The sequence below is a fragment of the Orbicella faveolata genome, unplaced genomic scaffold (genome assembly GCF_042242905.1).
Source record: "Orbicella faveolata isolate gen_17 unplaced genomic scaffold, um_ofav_v1 contig_46, whole genome shotgun sequence".
Taxonomy (NCBI): Eukaryota; Metazoa; Cnidaria; class Anthozoa; order Scleractinia; family Merulinidae; genus Orbicella; species Orbicella faveolata.
The window spans coordinates 17,091,579-17,109,170 of NW_028301576.1; the positions used below are offsets into that span (position 1 = coordinate 17,091,579).

General features: G+C 36.8%; 1 protein-coding gene across 4 annotated transcripts in view; it reads right to left on the bottom strand.

The window, feature by feature from the left end:
* Positions 1-16,134, bottom strand: part of LOC110040209 (lipoxygenase homology domain-containing protein 1-like) — a 63,733-nt gene extending 47,599 nt beyond the window's left edge. The window contains exons 1-5 of one of the 4 annotated variants that reach the window (XM_089277189.1): positions 16,005-16,134; positions 4,225-4,734; positions 3,460-3,585; positions 2,254-2,444; positions 481-664 (exon numbers count right to left, since the gene is read on the bottom strand). In XM_089277189.1, the coding sequence (XP_089133315.1) occupies positions 481-664; positions 2,254-2,444; positions 3,460-3,585; positions 4,225-4,672 (949 nt within the window). In that variant the 5' untranslated portion in view covers positions 4,673-4,734; positions 16,005-16,134. Of the gene's footprint in view, positions 1-480; positions 665-2,253; positions 2,445-3,459; positions 3,586-4,224; positions 4,735-7,152; positions 7,460-9,072; positions 9,271-13,775; positions 13,842-16,004 lie in introns of those variants that run through there. The other 3 variants (XM_089277191.1, XM_089277190.1, XM_089277187.1) reach the window with 3 other exon arrangements.
* Positions 16,135-17,592: the final 1,458 nt, after the last annotated feature.

Genomic DNA, 17,592 nt, shown 5'->3' on the forward strand with positions numbered 1-17,592 from the left:
AATCGGCAAAAAAGGAAATCTTAATTCTTGTCATTTTCATGTAGTGCTATGATAGAGGCATTAGGTGTGTCTGTTTGAAATATTTTAATTAACAGCCCTTTTACTAAATGGCAGATTTCCCTAAAGTAGCCTTGCATAAACTTCAACTGCTGGAATCCGTATATTTACCCTCTCAGGGCTGTCATTAAGGGCCGTAACACATAACACCTGTTATGGCTGAGTATGCTTGATTTTCCCTTCATGCCACAGGTGAAATTGCCTGTTGATGATAGAATTCACCAACAAAGTAACAAGTTTGCTACGGGTGTGGAGAACAAAGCTACAGGTGACTCAAAACTATGACAGCCCTGCCCTCTTATAGACCTGAAGCCTGAAAAAGGCACCCCTTATAGGCAGAGCCCCCCCTCCACCCCCCCCCCCCGAAAAAGGCCATTACGGGAAGTACCCCTCCCCACCCTGCTGGGAAAATTTTAGTCTTACTTGGAGCAGGAGTTGATGAATTCAGATCCTTGACTGTCATTTCTGTCAACTTATCCTGCGCCAGCCAACAGTTGCAAGGAAATGTATAGTGGTTACCGTACGACGGCACATCAATCTCAACTTCTTTCACATGAAAGCCTGTTCCATACTCCATGTGGTCATGACTGAGTTTAATTCTCTCCACCTACAAAGGTTTAATTATGAATAAATTAGATTCCATCTTGTTCCAGTTCAGAATTCTCTTTTCCTCAAAAATCTCATTACTCGTTTTCATTTTGCATTTAACAGGTACATGTACTATAGTACTGACAGAACTTTTACATCAATCCACCTCTACATCCATGTGGGTTGTGTACAGTGTTATCTGCTGTAAATGCACGAATCAAAAAAGTATTGGAACATACAAATTTTCTTTGCAAATATTTTATGACTCAACATGTTGCGGTATATCAATGTAGTTTAAAATAACTTTCACATCAAGATGATTTTAAACTATACAATCATGGACAAAAGTCTTGGGACAAATTTGCACTTTTGGCACTTTTGCACACATGCCAGAAGCGAATACAACTTCACCTGCCTAACCTCACCGCCTACACCCCCATACAATGTTGAAAACTAGTGCCTGCAATTTCACTTGATTTTCAACATTGTGTTGGGTGGGTAGGGGTGACATGCAACGCATTTTTAAAGGATATAGCAGCTTTTTTTTTTTTCAAACTTCAGTTTTAAAACATATTAGATAATTCGTTACATTACATACTTGTCCCAAGGACTTTTGTCCACGATATTAGTTTCATTGTATTTTCCTTCACTCCAGATTTATTACAGTACCATAATTTTCAAACACAGAAAACTAGCAATCAAACTAATTTAATCTCAAAATCATTTTGACATGAAATTCATTTTCCCTTGCACCATATAACAGATAGCTGTACATTATGTACATGTACAAGCAGTCGAGCCTCAGAGTGATGTGATTGACAAATGTTTCACTTAATATTGGTCTGCGCATTCAATTTACTCCAGGCATAGTCCATGAGAGTTGGTTCCGGAGTCAGAGCACGGCAAGTGTTGAAACATCAAGATTTTATAGTAGGTGAATTAGCTCGAACATTTCCTCAATCACAAAGCCAAAATAATACTTAAAGTTACTTGACATTTCTGAAAAAATCTGTGCTAAAAAGAATTGAATTCTGAGCAGTACTGTACTACTGCATGTACTCACCTGCTTGACCATTGTGCCAATTGTTACACAAACTCCAACTAACTTGAAATTTGCACAGACACGTTATTAAGTTACATGCAATTAGTATAGCCACTCAGTTTTATTTTATTGGAAATCCATAAAGCTGATTGGTTCTCTTAACTTTTTCTATTTGCTGATAGACAACAGTAAGGACACTTGAACCATGAACACTTGACATTATTTTGTACAATTTTTTCAGTGACTGCACTTAGAATAATTAGCTCTAGTCATATGATGTGTGTAGTGCCAGCATCTTTTAAGTATAAAACCACTTAATAAATACTTTGGTTAAAAGGAAGGGCCTGCGTTCTATGGTAACTAAAAAAACATGCAAAAAATATCAAGTCTTCACGGTTTGAGCGCCCTTACTGTAAAAAATACACAAAATTGTACGTTTTGTGCTGTAATATTTTGGGTTGTCTACACATACTAAAACACTCACCCTTGTTTTCTATGCTTCACTGAATATTCACTCATAGAAAACTTGGGCTTGTAGTCTAATTATTATTAAATGTACAAAGTACCTTTCCAATATCCAGGGTGGTGACCATGAACTTATACTCCAGACCAGTTTCAAACCGGTTTTTCTCATCTCCTGCTTGCCGCAACTGTATTTTTGCTGTATTTCCTTTAGATCCAAACAACTGGATATACACGTTTCCATCTGCACCACTGCCCTTTACTTCACCAAGTTTCATTTTCAGATTGTACATGACTGGAAGAAGATTTTCAGTATGTTTCTGAATTTTTACGCAATGATGTACATGTAAAGATCTGGTCTGATCATTATTATTATTCTCGCGTGTGATTGGTTCTTACTGTCTTATGATCTATTGGAAGACAGATGTAAACAAGTATATTATAGATTCCAACTGCTCTGCATCTGTTCCGTAACAGATCACACAAGACGTCAAAATGTGGTTAAGAAAATGTGTGACACACTCACCTCATGGCTTGCGTGACACTTTCTTTATTCTTACCACATTTTGACACTGTCATCTCTGGTCAGTAGAGAGATGAATGGTAACATGGCATGACAATCAGTTTCAATGTGGTTTTCTTACTGTAACAGCTCACTGTTTATAAGTTCAGCTGGGTTTATTACCAAAATAGTAACCTCAGAGCAAACAGTTATCCACTCATAACAAAAAACAGACCATTAAATATTCATTTCAATTAACCAGCAGTTTTGATCTTGAAAGTCTTCTGCTTCTCTCCTCACCCATCTACAGTTTCAGTAATTTAACACTGACATCAATGAGTCTTACCCAGCCAACCTTGCAATGATTCCGTGGAACTCCACCTTATAGCCACCCCATTAATATGGCCACCCTCTTAAATTGGCCACCTCATTATTACGGCCACCTTGTTTTTACGGTCACCTCATTATTACAGCCACCTCGTTGTTACGGCCACCTCATTATTACAACCACCTTATTATTACAGCCACCTCCTTATTACAGCCCCTTTATTCTGGCCCAAAAGAAAAGCTCAGTCTGTCATTTTCTTCATTGAAGAACCCCTATGGCCAGTCCCTGATGATATAGCCAGATCTTTGAGGCCTGCTGGACTGACCATATTAAGAGTGTTCTACTGTATTTCAACATAAATGTTTTGGGGTGAAGAAAGCTCAGAAAAACTGAATTCTGAATTTTGTTAATAAAATGTTTCATGGTCCACAAGCATTGCCCAGTCAACAAGTAATACACACACACTTACTGTACACTTACCATTCACTTCAGGAATACCCGATTTAGGATCAGATGGTGTGCGCTGCTTTACCAGGGATGATGTACGGGGAAGGGTCGACAGCTTTGTGGGTGAGGACTCTGCACTGACAGAACTGCTAGCCTGAACTGTAAAATACAAAGTAACATGATGATAACAGTTGGTATAATTAGATAAGAGAAAAAGTTTCACTAATTACAATATTAAGTATATAAGGCTCTATAATAGCTTGGATGCTATTCATACACTAGGTAACTCTGAGTATTATTCTAGTGCTTTCTTCAAATCTTCTCAGATCATTTAGAAAAGTCCGCATTCAAACCTAATGGCTCATTAAGCTGGCATTCATCCAAGTTTTTTCACATATGGTAAACTGCTCATGTACATAAAAAAAAAAATGTATGTACATGTACTTAAAAGTTATTCCATAAGTACAATATGTTAGATAGGTAATGAGATGCGCAGGGCTGAGCTGGCTATAATCATCTCATATCAAACAATTGCGAGTTGAATAACTGTTTTATTAAAAATGCCCCCAAAATATGGAAAACTAAAAAAAATTAATAAAAATAAAAATGCCTAAAAAAAAAAGTATGCATATGATTGCCTTAATTGTAGAGCAATATGGATATAATGGCTTATATAATTATCATGATGGCTAGTTAAGCCAATGAAAGCTCTCGAATTGCATTATACAATGGCCCAGTATTTAATAATTTAAAGTTAAATAACTGTTTCTCATTCAAGACAAACCATACTGTAATTACCTGGGCTTTCCTCGGTGTTGGACAGTTTACGGGCAGTTGAAAAGGATGCTGATCTTATCGGCATGGTTACACTGGATATCTTTGTTCCGCTACCTGTTGAGCCGATTGAGCTACCACTCAACTTTCTCCCTGTACTGCTGCCACTACTATATGTTCGCTGCAATGAGCCTTGCTCACTTGCATCAGATCCACGCTTTAAATACGGATATCTGTCACTTGAGCTCTCGGTATCGCCATTCATCATATAAATTGTTCTCTTACTACGAGATGTCTCATGTGAAGTATCAATTCCATTAGTAATATTACCATTGACATATCGACCAAATCTGTCCGAACTTTCCGTGTGCTGCTGCTCATTCCTTGTCTCATGTGTTGCTTCACTTATTGTATGCACCTGTCGCACTTCTCTTCTTGTGAAGGATTCATTTCTTGCAGTTTCCCACTGCATTCTGGCTACACTTGATCAGCTAAATGGCTGGTGACTTCTGTGTTACAACAAAAACTAGATGCCTGCAAATAGAAAACAAAAACTGACCTCACAATACAGCAAATTATGAGCAGCATTATTTGACCATGTAAACAAGTTGTATCTCAAGGAAAAGGATCATTTGATTTCAAACAATGCATTGAAAAGAAACATGAGTCTTCTCTCCACAACATGATTTGTGCTGCAACTTACATCAGGCATAAGCATAATATACACATTAAGTTTTCTTTTTGCAAATAAAATTTATTAATCAACACTGTTACAAAATAATGTGTACACCTGCTGTACTTGTATTAATATATAATGCTGTGGCATGTTGGATTTCACTTTGGGTTCAAGTGTCAACAGATCTCCAATAGCCTAAAACATGTTTTGATGTCTTCATAAATAGTCAAGTTATCCCATGAAGTCCTGAATGTTACTCTGATCCTCAGGTAAACATGATCTTTAATCATGTTACATGTACTCAAAGAAAAAAATGGTACATGTAGATTGCCCTTCACATTTTCCTCAAGCAAAAACCCCACAAAACCTACTGTAAAGCTCCAAGCTATAGAATAACAAAAGGCAAATGTATGCATGTAACCTGGATTACATGTAGATTTAATGACCCCTCTTGAATAAAATCTGCATCCCAGCAAATTATACATTACCACAAAAATACTTTATTTGAAAAAAAAAATTACAGACAAATCATTTAAACACCTTGAAGGAATTTTAATAATTAATGGCTACTGGACATCAATCTAAAACAGAAGTTATAATTAAATGTTATATATTTGTATGTAGCCAAATGTAGCAGGTTGAAATCATCATGAGCTATATTTAGAGTGGTCAACAGTTAAACTAAAGCAAATTATACTAATAGAAGTAAAGAGTTGGATTCGTTGGTCCAAGACATTTACTTGCTTCTGAGAGTTTCATGCTTCTTCTGAAGCAATCATCAGGCAACTGTTTACATGTATACATGGATGTATGCTGGTCAATTCAAAGACTGTAATTGGCATAGTATACATATATGTATACGAAGCAAGATTATTTGCTGATAAATTTAGTTACATACATGTATAATGCAAAAACCTTCCTGTCAGTTCAGTTAAATATAAATACACTTCTCAGAGACAGCAATGTAACTTGTTTTCCTAATAAAATTAGACATTTTCAGTCTGGTCAAAAATTATCTGACCACAAGCTGAAACAAATTTAGTTTTAATTTTGCTTGAAAATAGTAAATTGTATTGTTGTACTAGGTGGCAATACTTGGGAAGGAGAGAAGATTGGGATCCTTGTTTACTGAAATGGCTGGATTTAATTTGTAAGTGTTGAAATCATTTGAAGCTAATTTAAAATGAATCTACCAAATCTTGTAAAACATAACCCCCTGTTTGCCAAAGATAAGACACCTTCTGATCTATGAAACGCTGGAAAAAGAAATCATCTAGGACCAAGAAAATGACCTTACCAAGAAGCTTACCGAAGTCGATTTGATTTGATGGCAGCGCAGAGCAAAATAAATTCAGTATATTTAAAGATGTCCGCCAACAGAATTTTCCCAGATATTTTGTAGAACATTCTATTTCTCTCTCGGCAGGGTAAATTAAGTCTATAAACATACATAAATAGTACGCCTTCGATGATGGAAAGAGGTCACGACACGGTTTTGTCGTTACGAGGTCGAAGTGGATTTGGATTACGGTAATTATTGGTCATATTTTTAATACAAAAATAGGCTTACGCTTATTAAAAAAGCTTAAGCTAAAATATTTATGAAGTCAAGAAACATCTGTCGGAAAATCTATCCCGAATGAGTATATTCCGTGTGGGAAATGAAGCAAATAAACGTGTTTGGCAAAACACAATCTTTATCAAACATGAATCGAACAAACGATCAAGCTACATTATTCCAAAATGACAGCTCGAAAAAACTTTTTACACCCCCGAGTCGCTACCGCGAATTAACTGATATTGCAGCCTTGAATTCGCCCAGTTATCCACACTAACTGAAAGTTTTAAATCTAAGTCGGCAGTCGAGTCGTTTGAAAAAAAAAATCGAGCTCTCAATAGCCTGCCAGAGGGCTCCCGAAAATTAACCTGAAGTGGTACATGTAAGCTTATATACGTTTAAAAGGTAAATTTATAAAAACAAGTTACTCTATAATAAAACTCCAAACCGAGCGCAAGCGACCAGGTTTGATAGCCTTCTTTAAGCAATGTTTCGCTCGAATGAACCGCTGTTATATTGATATTGTTTATGCACAATTGCAACGAAATATCGCGAAAACTACATTTGTAATACCCTTGGCCCGTTCAGTTCAAAGTTTTAATTAAAACCGCCAAAAAAAGAAACGATCTGGCACTCACGGAAAGCAAAGTATATCGAAAAAACTTGCAGTGTAGTCCAATAAGATAACAAGATACGTTAGTTACGCATAACAGATTACCTTCTCCGTGTAGAAAACCCACTGACGACGCGACAGAAATGTTTCTCCCGCCGAACACAAAATCTTCTTCAAGGGCCTCTCTGAACAAGTAAACTTTGCTACTCGCGCCAGACAAGGCGTTTTAAATTTCTTGACAGCTAGCACATATCGAATAACACTGCAGATTAACGCCTGATCTGCAAAAGCCCGCCAAGAATCGACAGTATTCGACTTTGTTTACAATAATAAGAGCCAGAAACTGTTTGTTTTGAAAGTGCTCAAGTTTACGTTTCCGTCGCCATCTTGGATTTAGCGTGAAGGGCGCGGTTACGTTACTGGAGCAAATTAATAACGGGGGAGGGGAAAGGAAAGTTTGTCCTTATGCGCAAATGGAAAGAAAATTACCAGTCTGCTCAATGATACCACCCGCAAAATATAAATCATGTTTAGACTAGAATGCCACATAATTTCTCCTATTGGCTAGAAGCCTTGGTTAAGGTCTAACAACAATGAATAATAATCAATTCTCGATTTTTTTTTAAGTATTACAATGGTGTAATTAAACACGCACTGTAGAATTACAAACAGAAGTTGTTTTACTTTTGAACATGTTAAAACGGATTTGATCGATAAATACGTCACATTTCAGTCAAAATAATCATATGTCACATTATCTACTAAGACATAGCTAAACGGAATCGAACTACTCAAGTTGATTTAAGTTGACTTGACTATAAACCTTTTTACTACAGCAATATTAAATAGATGTCTATAAATTTATATTTATCAGTCGCTCCAGATTTTTCTGATTCCACTGAAAAGAGTAAAATACTTGTTTAAAAAATATTGAATCTCGTTGTATAAACGGACGACCTCTTTCCGCAATATCGGCGTTTAATCCGCACTACGATTCGCTGGAAATTTTTTTTCTCCTGTGAAAGATAAAGACCACCTTTTGTTGTAAGTTGAAGGTCGTGGGACCGATGCGGCCAATTGCAACAATTGAAAACGGGGTTTTCCCACGGTACCCACCAAGTCTGCAAAACTACAAACTCAAGCAAGACTCGTTTAGACAATAACATGCCTCTCAGAACGCCCAGAGCTTATGCCACTCCTGGGACAAAGTGAACAAAAGTGACAATTTCTTTACATTCTTTGATCTTCTTTGTGAAACTTAATTGTCAGAAAACGTCACATCCCAATAGAAGCTTAAAGAACATTATTAATCATAATTCAAAAGAATAAACTTGATTTGAAATGCTTCGGTCTGATAATACAACATCGATCAACTTTGGAAGAAGTAGTAACTGTTAAACATTGTGAAAGAATTCTTTTTAATGCTCTATAAATGTTATCTCTATATTGTTAATTTCGAGTAGGTTTGACTTTAGTACGCTGTTAAAAATAATACACTGGGAATTTCGACAATTTGTAATCTGCTTAATTCATACTGAGAGGGAAACCAAATTATTCTAGCAAATTTACTTGGGAGAAGTTCTAAAACATTTGTGCTAAAGTGAAGGAAAAACCTCATCTATGCCTTCTTGATACTTCAACTTCGAAATCTGTTTAAATATGCCGCATTCTTTCATTTAAATGGCAAACTGTCTAGTGCAAACATTTGTTGACCGGTCTCACTTCAACAGTTTCGCTCCTTATCGACTAAACTGTTCCCGTTTGAACTCTCTTGGCCAAGATTGCAACCTCTATCCTCGAGCCAACTTTAAAGTTGCTGGCCCCTGGCAACCAAATTCAGAGCATTACACGGTGAAGTAAACAGAACCCGCTTAGATTTCAATCATGTCAAAGGCACCGGATTGAAGTTGATTTTATGCATAATAGCGTGGGAATTGTACTGAACTAAATGTTACCTCGTTTCTTCTTTGTAGTTTATAGAACGTCAGTTTTCAACATCAACTGCATAGCTAAACACTGTCTTACCTGATAAAGTACTTGTACGTTGTCAATACACGAATTTAGGTCGCTTTTTCACAGAAGTTTTGCCTCATGGAATTTTTATTCCCGTAGGTGGAGTGAGTCACAATGTTAGACGCTAGATTCTTATGCATTTTTCATGAGCCGATTAGATTTCCGACAAAGCACTTGCTGTGCGACAACTGGTTGTCTACCACTCCAGGTAAAATTTGTCATTGCTCAGTTTGTGAAATCTCACCTATTGCAAGAGATGATTTCAACGCATCAACTGGGAGTGGAATTTAACCAAATATTGACTTTCCCATGTAGTGAAAATGCTAATACAGTCGATTCCATCGCTGCTAATTGAATCAACAGATATTTGATCAACAGACATGTAGCCATTTTTAGTGATGACAATTCATTATCTTGAGAAAATTATCTCAGAAAGTAAAATACTCAAAAAGAGGAATATGGTGCATAAAACTGCCGTTTTGTGGAATGAAGGTACAATTCAGTGTAGCAATCATGATATTTGCTAGCACTGGTAATATTTCGCAATTGCTACCTCGGTTTCCTTATGTACACCTGCACATTAATAAACTAACGAGTGTTCTAATTGGATTGGCAGCATAAAAACATCTCTTGGGTTAACCGCCGCAAAGAAAAACTCTGGCCCTGGCTAACGGCTTTAAGTTACGTTGCGAAGAAAAATTCTTAGTTTCTTCTTGTAACATTTTCATCTATTTACGCACACGTGTGGGAACTTTATCAGCAGCTACCTGTAAATAAATGACCGAAATATCAAATGTAGTAATACATAGTTTGGAATATGCTAATGAATTCACTTCTACGCATCTCTCTCCCTGTCAGACGGAACGCACAATTCTCTTCCCTACTGAGTTCCCGTGAAGTTGGCTGTGAATATTCAACGTTCATGCCGAGTTATAGACGAACCGCATAATACGAGACAAAAAGAATACATTTAGTACGGCATATGATGGAATTATGCCATATGAGATTTACATGGAGTAGTTATTCCGAACAGTTATACAAAGTTATACTACTCGAACTGATTCAATACATAAAATTTATTCGACAGTCGGAGTCAAAAAAATTGACGAATATGAGTGAAAACTGAGCCTTCGACAGCCGAAGGTTCCAGAATTGAAATAGTTACAACCGAGTGATCCTGTCATTTCAAGCAATCTGATTGGTTCGTTCTCACGAAGCTTGTTCCAAAGATTTAATTGAAAGTAAATAAGAACTAATTATACGTTATTGTAATTCCTAATTTCGTAAACAAAAATGCGATAATAAACACCTACGCGTTTGTTTTGAAGTTGTAAATTAAATTGCAAGACGATTAGCCGAACTGTAAGTATTCTGAGCGAAGAGAGTGTTCAATGCCATAAATTGAAAATAACCTGGGACAATTATTAGCACGTGTTTAGAGGCTGAAATATATCGTGTTTGAATAAGGCCAGGAGATTGGTATGAACTTGCTTCATTTTCTTGTTAAAAACAAAACACAACAACAACAGAAGTGGTGAGAGCGAAGAAATATCTACCAAACTGATATAAAATACAGATTAAAAAGATTTGTGAAAATATCACCAAAATGGCAATTCTGATTTGTTTACAGCAAGTCGCAAAAATCAATTTGAAGCAGTGTAGTAAATGGAATCTTCGCATATTATCCAATTACATTTGTACATCGGGTGGTATATACTTGGCAATATAACACTGTTCGTGGAAATAACGAACTGGACAACCTTTGGATAGTTTAATAAACGGGACACATTAAGGACTTAGCCAAATTCGTATTAAAAACGCTTTCTATTAGCTATCGGTTAGTAACTGTGACAGAATGTTTAGAATATTGAGTAGCAGCTTGGTAAATATCCAACCACTGTAAGAACACTGTTTACTTCGATTTTGAGGGATATTTTCCAAACACAAGGTAACAACAAGAGTTTACAACAATAAAAAGCGATATTTCTCCCGTTATGCTAAAAAGATTTTATATTGAGATTATTTATATATGTTAAGTTATTTATTTGTTTATTTGGGTAAAAGATAAAAATGTAATAATATAAATAAAATTATTTTTATATGGGGGCATTTTGCTATCGACGTGTTCACTGTTTTAAGATCTGCTTAAGAATACAAACGCTGTTGGAATTTCGGTATAAAACAAAACATGAAAAAAAAAAAAAAGAAACTCTGAAACCTCAAAAATAAACTCCTTTTTCTTTTGTTGATGGTAGTTCAATAACTTCGACACACTAAATGGTTTAAACCTAAGTTGTAGGTATTTTTTCCTGTCAAGATAGCAGCTTGAAGTCGACTGGATTTTGATTGAAAGTCATTTTTTTCTTGATCTTTCTAAAACACCCCGTCATATCTTGACATACCATATGTTATGATCCACTGATAATAAAGATTGCTACCTACTGTTTCGGAAAGACAAACATTGCGTTAGCTAACATTTTCAAACACAAACCAAACCTCAAAATTTAACGCAGTTTCGATAGATGCATAAGCTTGTAATTTGTGGGCGTAGAGCTCAAGGCAACTATCACTGGGTCTGATGTTGAAATAACACCAAAATCTGAACTCCTGGTTGAGATGTATATTCAAGTAAAAAACGTGTTTACACAAGATCATTGAAGCAAAACACACAAGCCGGAAGGAAGTTTAAAATCTTTATAGCTCAACATTCAATTGATAAAATTTTATGACCCCAAAATACGTCGAGAAATTGCTAATACTAATACGGAAAGTCCTCATAGGTTGGCAAATTTTCGTTCCTGCGTGCCTTTAACATGTTCTAGAAGACCTGCCGACCAAGTTATCTGCATAATTTACATGTTTTGGTAGTGGTTAAAAGAAATACGTCAGCAGTTTTGTTGTTATCAAACCCCACCCATTTCTTAATAAAGATTATATTAGTCTGATAAGCTAGCATATATGATAATCGATTCCTATCTTTCCTAATGTGCATGAAAGACTAACCTTTACTGAAATCTGAGGTGAAGTTTAACTGATTACAGTTAGCTGATAAATTTCGTAAGCTATACAGTCGAGTAATAACTCTCGAATAAATCACAAAAAAATCTGGGAGGATGAGAACCGATACGAAGAAGTAAACAAAACAAAACTGAGGCGAGAACAATCTTTTTTTGTTTTAAAGCTTTCTTCATTTTAACGGCTTTGCCCTTTTCCTGTGCAAGATATTATCGCAAATCCACATTTTTCTTCTAATTTTTGTCTGATTAGGTCTCGGCAAGAAAGACAAATTTGACCCCCAATCATGATTTATGCGGAGCAATTGTTAATTCTCGTTTCATAATGGACAAGGTAATGTATTAACGAAAAACAAGACAACTAAACACTTTTTTTCCGTTTTCACATAGCCTCGTCTAAATACGACGGAGGGGGGGGGGGGGGGGGAGGGGTTGCAAGAATTCGAAACAGGTATGCAAACCCGAGAATTCTCCCAACCTCACGAGTATTTTAATGATACAATGTAAAAACGGAAAAAGTCCTCTATTGCTTTTATTAAACATTTCTTGTCACAAGCGTGTTTACATACTTTCATCTAATAACGCTTATCGACCAATGCCTTGAGAGAGCGCGTACTAGCTTAAATATTTTATAAATGTACGTGGATCGAACCATCTTAATGTTTGTATAAAAATGTATGTGAAGGAAAGCAACCAATCTTTGTCGCATAGTCAGAGGATTAAAAGCATAAAACTTATTTTAAAGCACAAATGCTAAATCGGTGTTTGCCAATTTCAGTGCTGACGGAGCAAACGCAAAATGTGAACCGTTAGGTAACCAGTAATTTAGTTTATTTTCTTTTTAAAACCGACGAAGGCCGAACTTGCTCCGTCGAATTTCTAAGTTGCTCTAAAGCGTTGTTTTTAACGTTTCCATAGGTCGCTGTCAAACACAACGTTAACTGCAGAACATCACTGTCGTGTTAAAGTATCAGCATATTGACTTTGGAATAAAAGGTGACAGTTCAGCTGCTTAATCTCAGCGTTATTTTCATTATTTCTTAGTTGCAAGGAGTCTTGCGGCGTTTGAGATCGTTACTTTAGAAGAGTCACTCGGGGAGAATCGGGCGCTCGGTTTACTTCGGGATCAACTAACAACCGTGGAAGTTTTGACGCTTCTTCGGAGTGTCGCTACGTATACTTTCCAGCGCCAGAGGAGTCTCTAATTTGGGAACATTAGCGTATATACTGTTACAAAGGAGATATCCCCCACCCCCATAAAATAAAACAAATAATTTCTTTTTAGTAGATAACAGTACAGTATTTGGTTCAGTATCGGTATAAATTTATACATATTAGCAAACTTGAATACGATGTTAGCATATTCACAACCAGTCACAATTATATATTTACCTTTATCTTGGGAAATAATTATATTTCCTCTCAGGTTATTGGTATTAATAAAACTCGACGAAATTGTTTATTTTCCTGTACCTCTGGCATTGAGTAACGAGCACCGTGCAGCCGGCTTGTGCTCTACCAAACTTTGCCCTTAGCAAGCTTGTCCGGCGACAGTACATGGGACCGTTCATTTAACAGCCCCAAGCTGACAGTCCGTTTCCGCCCCTGGACACACTGTACCGCCCGAAAACCTTTCGTTACAATACTAACAAACTGAAAAGTGCAAAAATTTCATGACGACACCTCACAAAATGTTTTTACCTTTTATCGTTATGGCCGCAAAAGACGTGCAATTATCCCACAAGGCACTGAACCAACCGCTTGCCGGTGAACTTAGCGTAGGAATGTATAGATTCGAGCGTCTGCTCTGATCAGTGTAAATAAAAAAGGTAACTTATGCCAGGATAACGTAATAGCAATTTCGTTTTGACTTCCGCAATGGCCTTAATGATGGTGAAAAAGTTTTTCTCCCGGCTAGCGGTCACTATGGTAATTCACCAACAGCATATTTCAATTAAAGAGAAAATGAATATTTTTCCCTATTAATAACTATTAAAAAACAAGTGACAGTTAAGAACGCCAACAAGGAATATTTGTGTAAAAAAAGCCCAAAAGTTTTCGACTGTTAAGTCTTGTTCAGGGTGAATTGATACCTTTTTGCCTTGCAACCTTTGACACATAACAGAAGTATATAATTCGTAGACAGGTAGAGTAGAAGACGTTTATCTCACTCATTTGCAAGAGTTTTCCACTTGAAAAATCAAGACTTCGTTTTTAAAAAATTAATAATTACACAACAAGCCCGACGCCCAACAATTTTGGGTATTTTAGATCGAAACAAAACTCGAAAACAATTTTCCTCAGCGAGCAGGCAACGATGACGAACCAAAGAAGAGTCACCGATGCCCAATGGATGGAACACGCTCAGTGCTTATAATAGGCGAATAGAAGTTCTTCACAGAGGGTCGCTACTATCCTGGAGTTTTGAACATTCATTGAGGCTTATGCAGTTGTCATGCCATTAGGCTTTCGGATAAGGGCCAGCTGGGCCAGGTTCACTGTACTCGCATAAAGCAAGTTTACCGCCGCTTTTTTAGGATTAGAAAACCGCTTCACCTTTTGTTGTATTTGTAAATTGCACAATTGAACTTTACGAAATTCAATTTCATCATGTAATTGAATTTCGTAAAGCTCAATGCCCTTCGTTTCTTGAGCAAAACGTTGTTATATTTTCAAATACAATACGTGGTGGAATCGAGCAATGTTAGCAGTATTATCAAAGCAAACAACTACTCGTAAAAAGTGCTTCAAGCTGCCTATCAAATGAAGCCGATATGCCTGTACCAGCCCGTTTCTTCTTTGAATTAAAGGACCGTGGCCGCCGTTGATTCAGAATCTTGGTGATGAAGCCCGTCAATCCAATTTCGTATATCAACAGGGCTGTACTGAAAAACCACTTATCACGATCCGCATATTACAATTCCTGATATTTTTTACGTTGGTCTCGTTGCCCACAGTGTATGTATGACACAATAAAAATATAGCCATGCATATATGAACAGTGAACTATCACCAACGTAATGCCTCTAGATCCTTATCTCCACTTAACATGCAACTGGTACCGCTGTTTAAGCCGTTCGCAAGTGATATACAGTACAACATTTGAAGTGACCCAAAAACGGAAGATACGAGATTGACATGTCTATAAAGAACGCTAAAGTTATGCCAGAACAACAAAAAAAAATGGTGCAGCCCCAAGCGAAGAATACATTTGTAAACACGTCTCGTGAACTTCAGGACCCTTCAGTGTTGCGGGATTGGGGAAAAATAAAATAAAATTTTGCTCTGTGAGAAAATAAGTTATTGTACAAAATCAACCTGAGACCATTTTTACAATCACTGCATTCTGCTACTTTAACCCGGCAATCGTTTTCCAGTAGTTTGACTTTGTGCTACTGAATTTTGTGCGAGAAATTGACATTCGTTTGAGAGCGTTAATTTTGCCTCAGTCCAGAAAAGAAATTCAATTTCCTGTTCGCGAAAGCGAAGATCGGGAAATAGTGACTGTAATTTTAGAAACAGCAAAAGGGAAGACATCCATGTACACAGCTGTTGGTTGTAGCCTCGGCGGAGAAAACGGGCGAAAAGCCCATCAAAGGGATAGCAGATAATTTTCCGGACGAGTGTTGCTTTGATATGTAGGTTTGGTTGCGTGACTTTTTGTCGCATAAAGCGGCTGATATTTTACGACAATTCGAAACTTAAACCATTGAAAATTTCCCGTATCTATTTGAAAGGATTAAAGAGCAAGTTTTGCACCTTAATTGAGCGAAAATGTGCAATTATACGCGTATTTAAGTGGACCTTCAGTTCACCCGTGAATATCATTAAATGGAAGCCATTTTTGTTTTGGTGTAAACTTTCAATGGAAATCTCAATTACATGTTGTAACATTTACTGACTTTGACTTTAAAATTTGTTTTCACTTACTTGCACTAATCCTCGTTCTGAAAGTCACATCCAAAACTATCTGCCTTTAGGCTTAGCCGCACAGAAAACGACAGCGACAAGAAATGTAACAAAAATCAATCTACGGGCGTCTGTTATCTCTGAATTTTAATGAATGTCGTGATACACAAACAACTTTAAACACTCGGGGACGACATGAATAATGTATAATTTCAAGCCATTTATGATACCCCCGAGAGAGCTTTAACAAAAACAAAGTGTTATTTATTTAATATTCACGTCAGAAAAACAGCAATATGTGGCCAACCGAACTAAAAGCTGCCGTGATTTTTGCCCTGTACCACCCGATTCGACATGAGTAGAGGGTTTATGAATTGACTTAAATTTTATATCGACCTTTAATTATTTGCTGCAAGTCATCAGTCTAAACTTTTTCGCGCAAATCAATTCTTAGAAGTTAAACAATGTGCCAAAAGAGGAGAAGTGTGTGAAACGTCGATCTACCATACAAATATTGATAATTATTTGTCCTGTATTTATGTAGCGAAAGCTTGATTATGCATATCGAATTGATTTTCAGGCTGAACTTTAACTGAATTTCAATACACACATTTGAACGCCGGCAGTGGAAGCGTGTTTTAAAGTGTTGTATTTGTCTTGCTCATGAAAAACAGGCTAACAATCTAACTAAGAAACAATTGTTGTGTGGTTGAGTGCATTTCATCTGTTATTACTGCTGGAACTATCAGCGCCCTGATGCTCGTACTTACTCAGTCCCAGCGGAGTGGTTTTTATTCCAGGAACATTAGAAACCCGACAGGGCTAGCATAAAAGCATGATCCTTAAGGCTCGTACCTTCTTTCAGATAGTTTTTCAATTCCAATATTTCAAGTGCCGATTTGCCTCGCTCAGAGATTTAATCATGGCATGAAATACAAACGGAGGTACGGATGGACAAAAATTGAAGAAGATAAGGGCGATAAAGGGATTGTGATATGGATTGTTAAAAAACTGTTAATGTTAGGCTGGACAGCTTTGAGAAGTTTTCAAAGTTAGTCTGCCCGGGAGACTTACTTGTTTGTAATGAAGCTATGGTTTTGTCACATAGATCCATAACGGTAATTTCTTCGCTAACATTAAGTTTCCGTATTTTATGAAGTTTCAAACTTAATAAAATGAGACTAAACTCCGCCGTGATACAGTCCCTTTAAGTTTTACTCCTTAGTTGTTCATTAATCTCTTTGTAAGAGATGTTATATGTTCTCTAAAGCCTGGAGAAATAATCAAATTTGGGTGTTTTTTTTTTTTTGGTTCGTATTTGCATCTACTCTTCATCACTGTCTATGTGTAGTTTGGTTTGTGACGCACGCGGCAAAGCTTTCTTGACTTGAGTTTATTTTCGCCTACTGCAAAGATATTTACAAATGTTCAATCTTCCAACCTTCCCGCTTCTCTCAGACATTCATCTTTACACATTTCACTGCTCCTTTTCAGTCCCTCCTCTTCCACCCTCATTGATAAAAAGCTGTTTTTCTGCTACCTCCTATTCAACCATCCGTCAGATGCATTAGCCAACGACCGAGCAATCGAGGGAGCGAGCGAGTGAGTG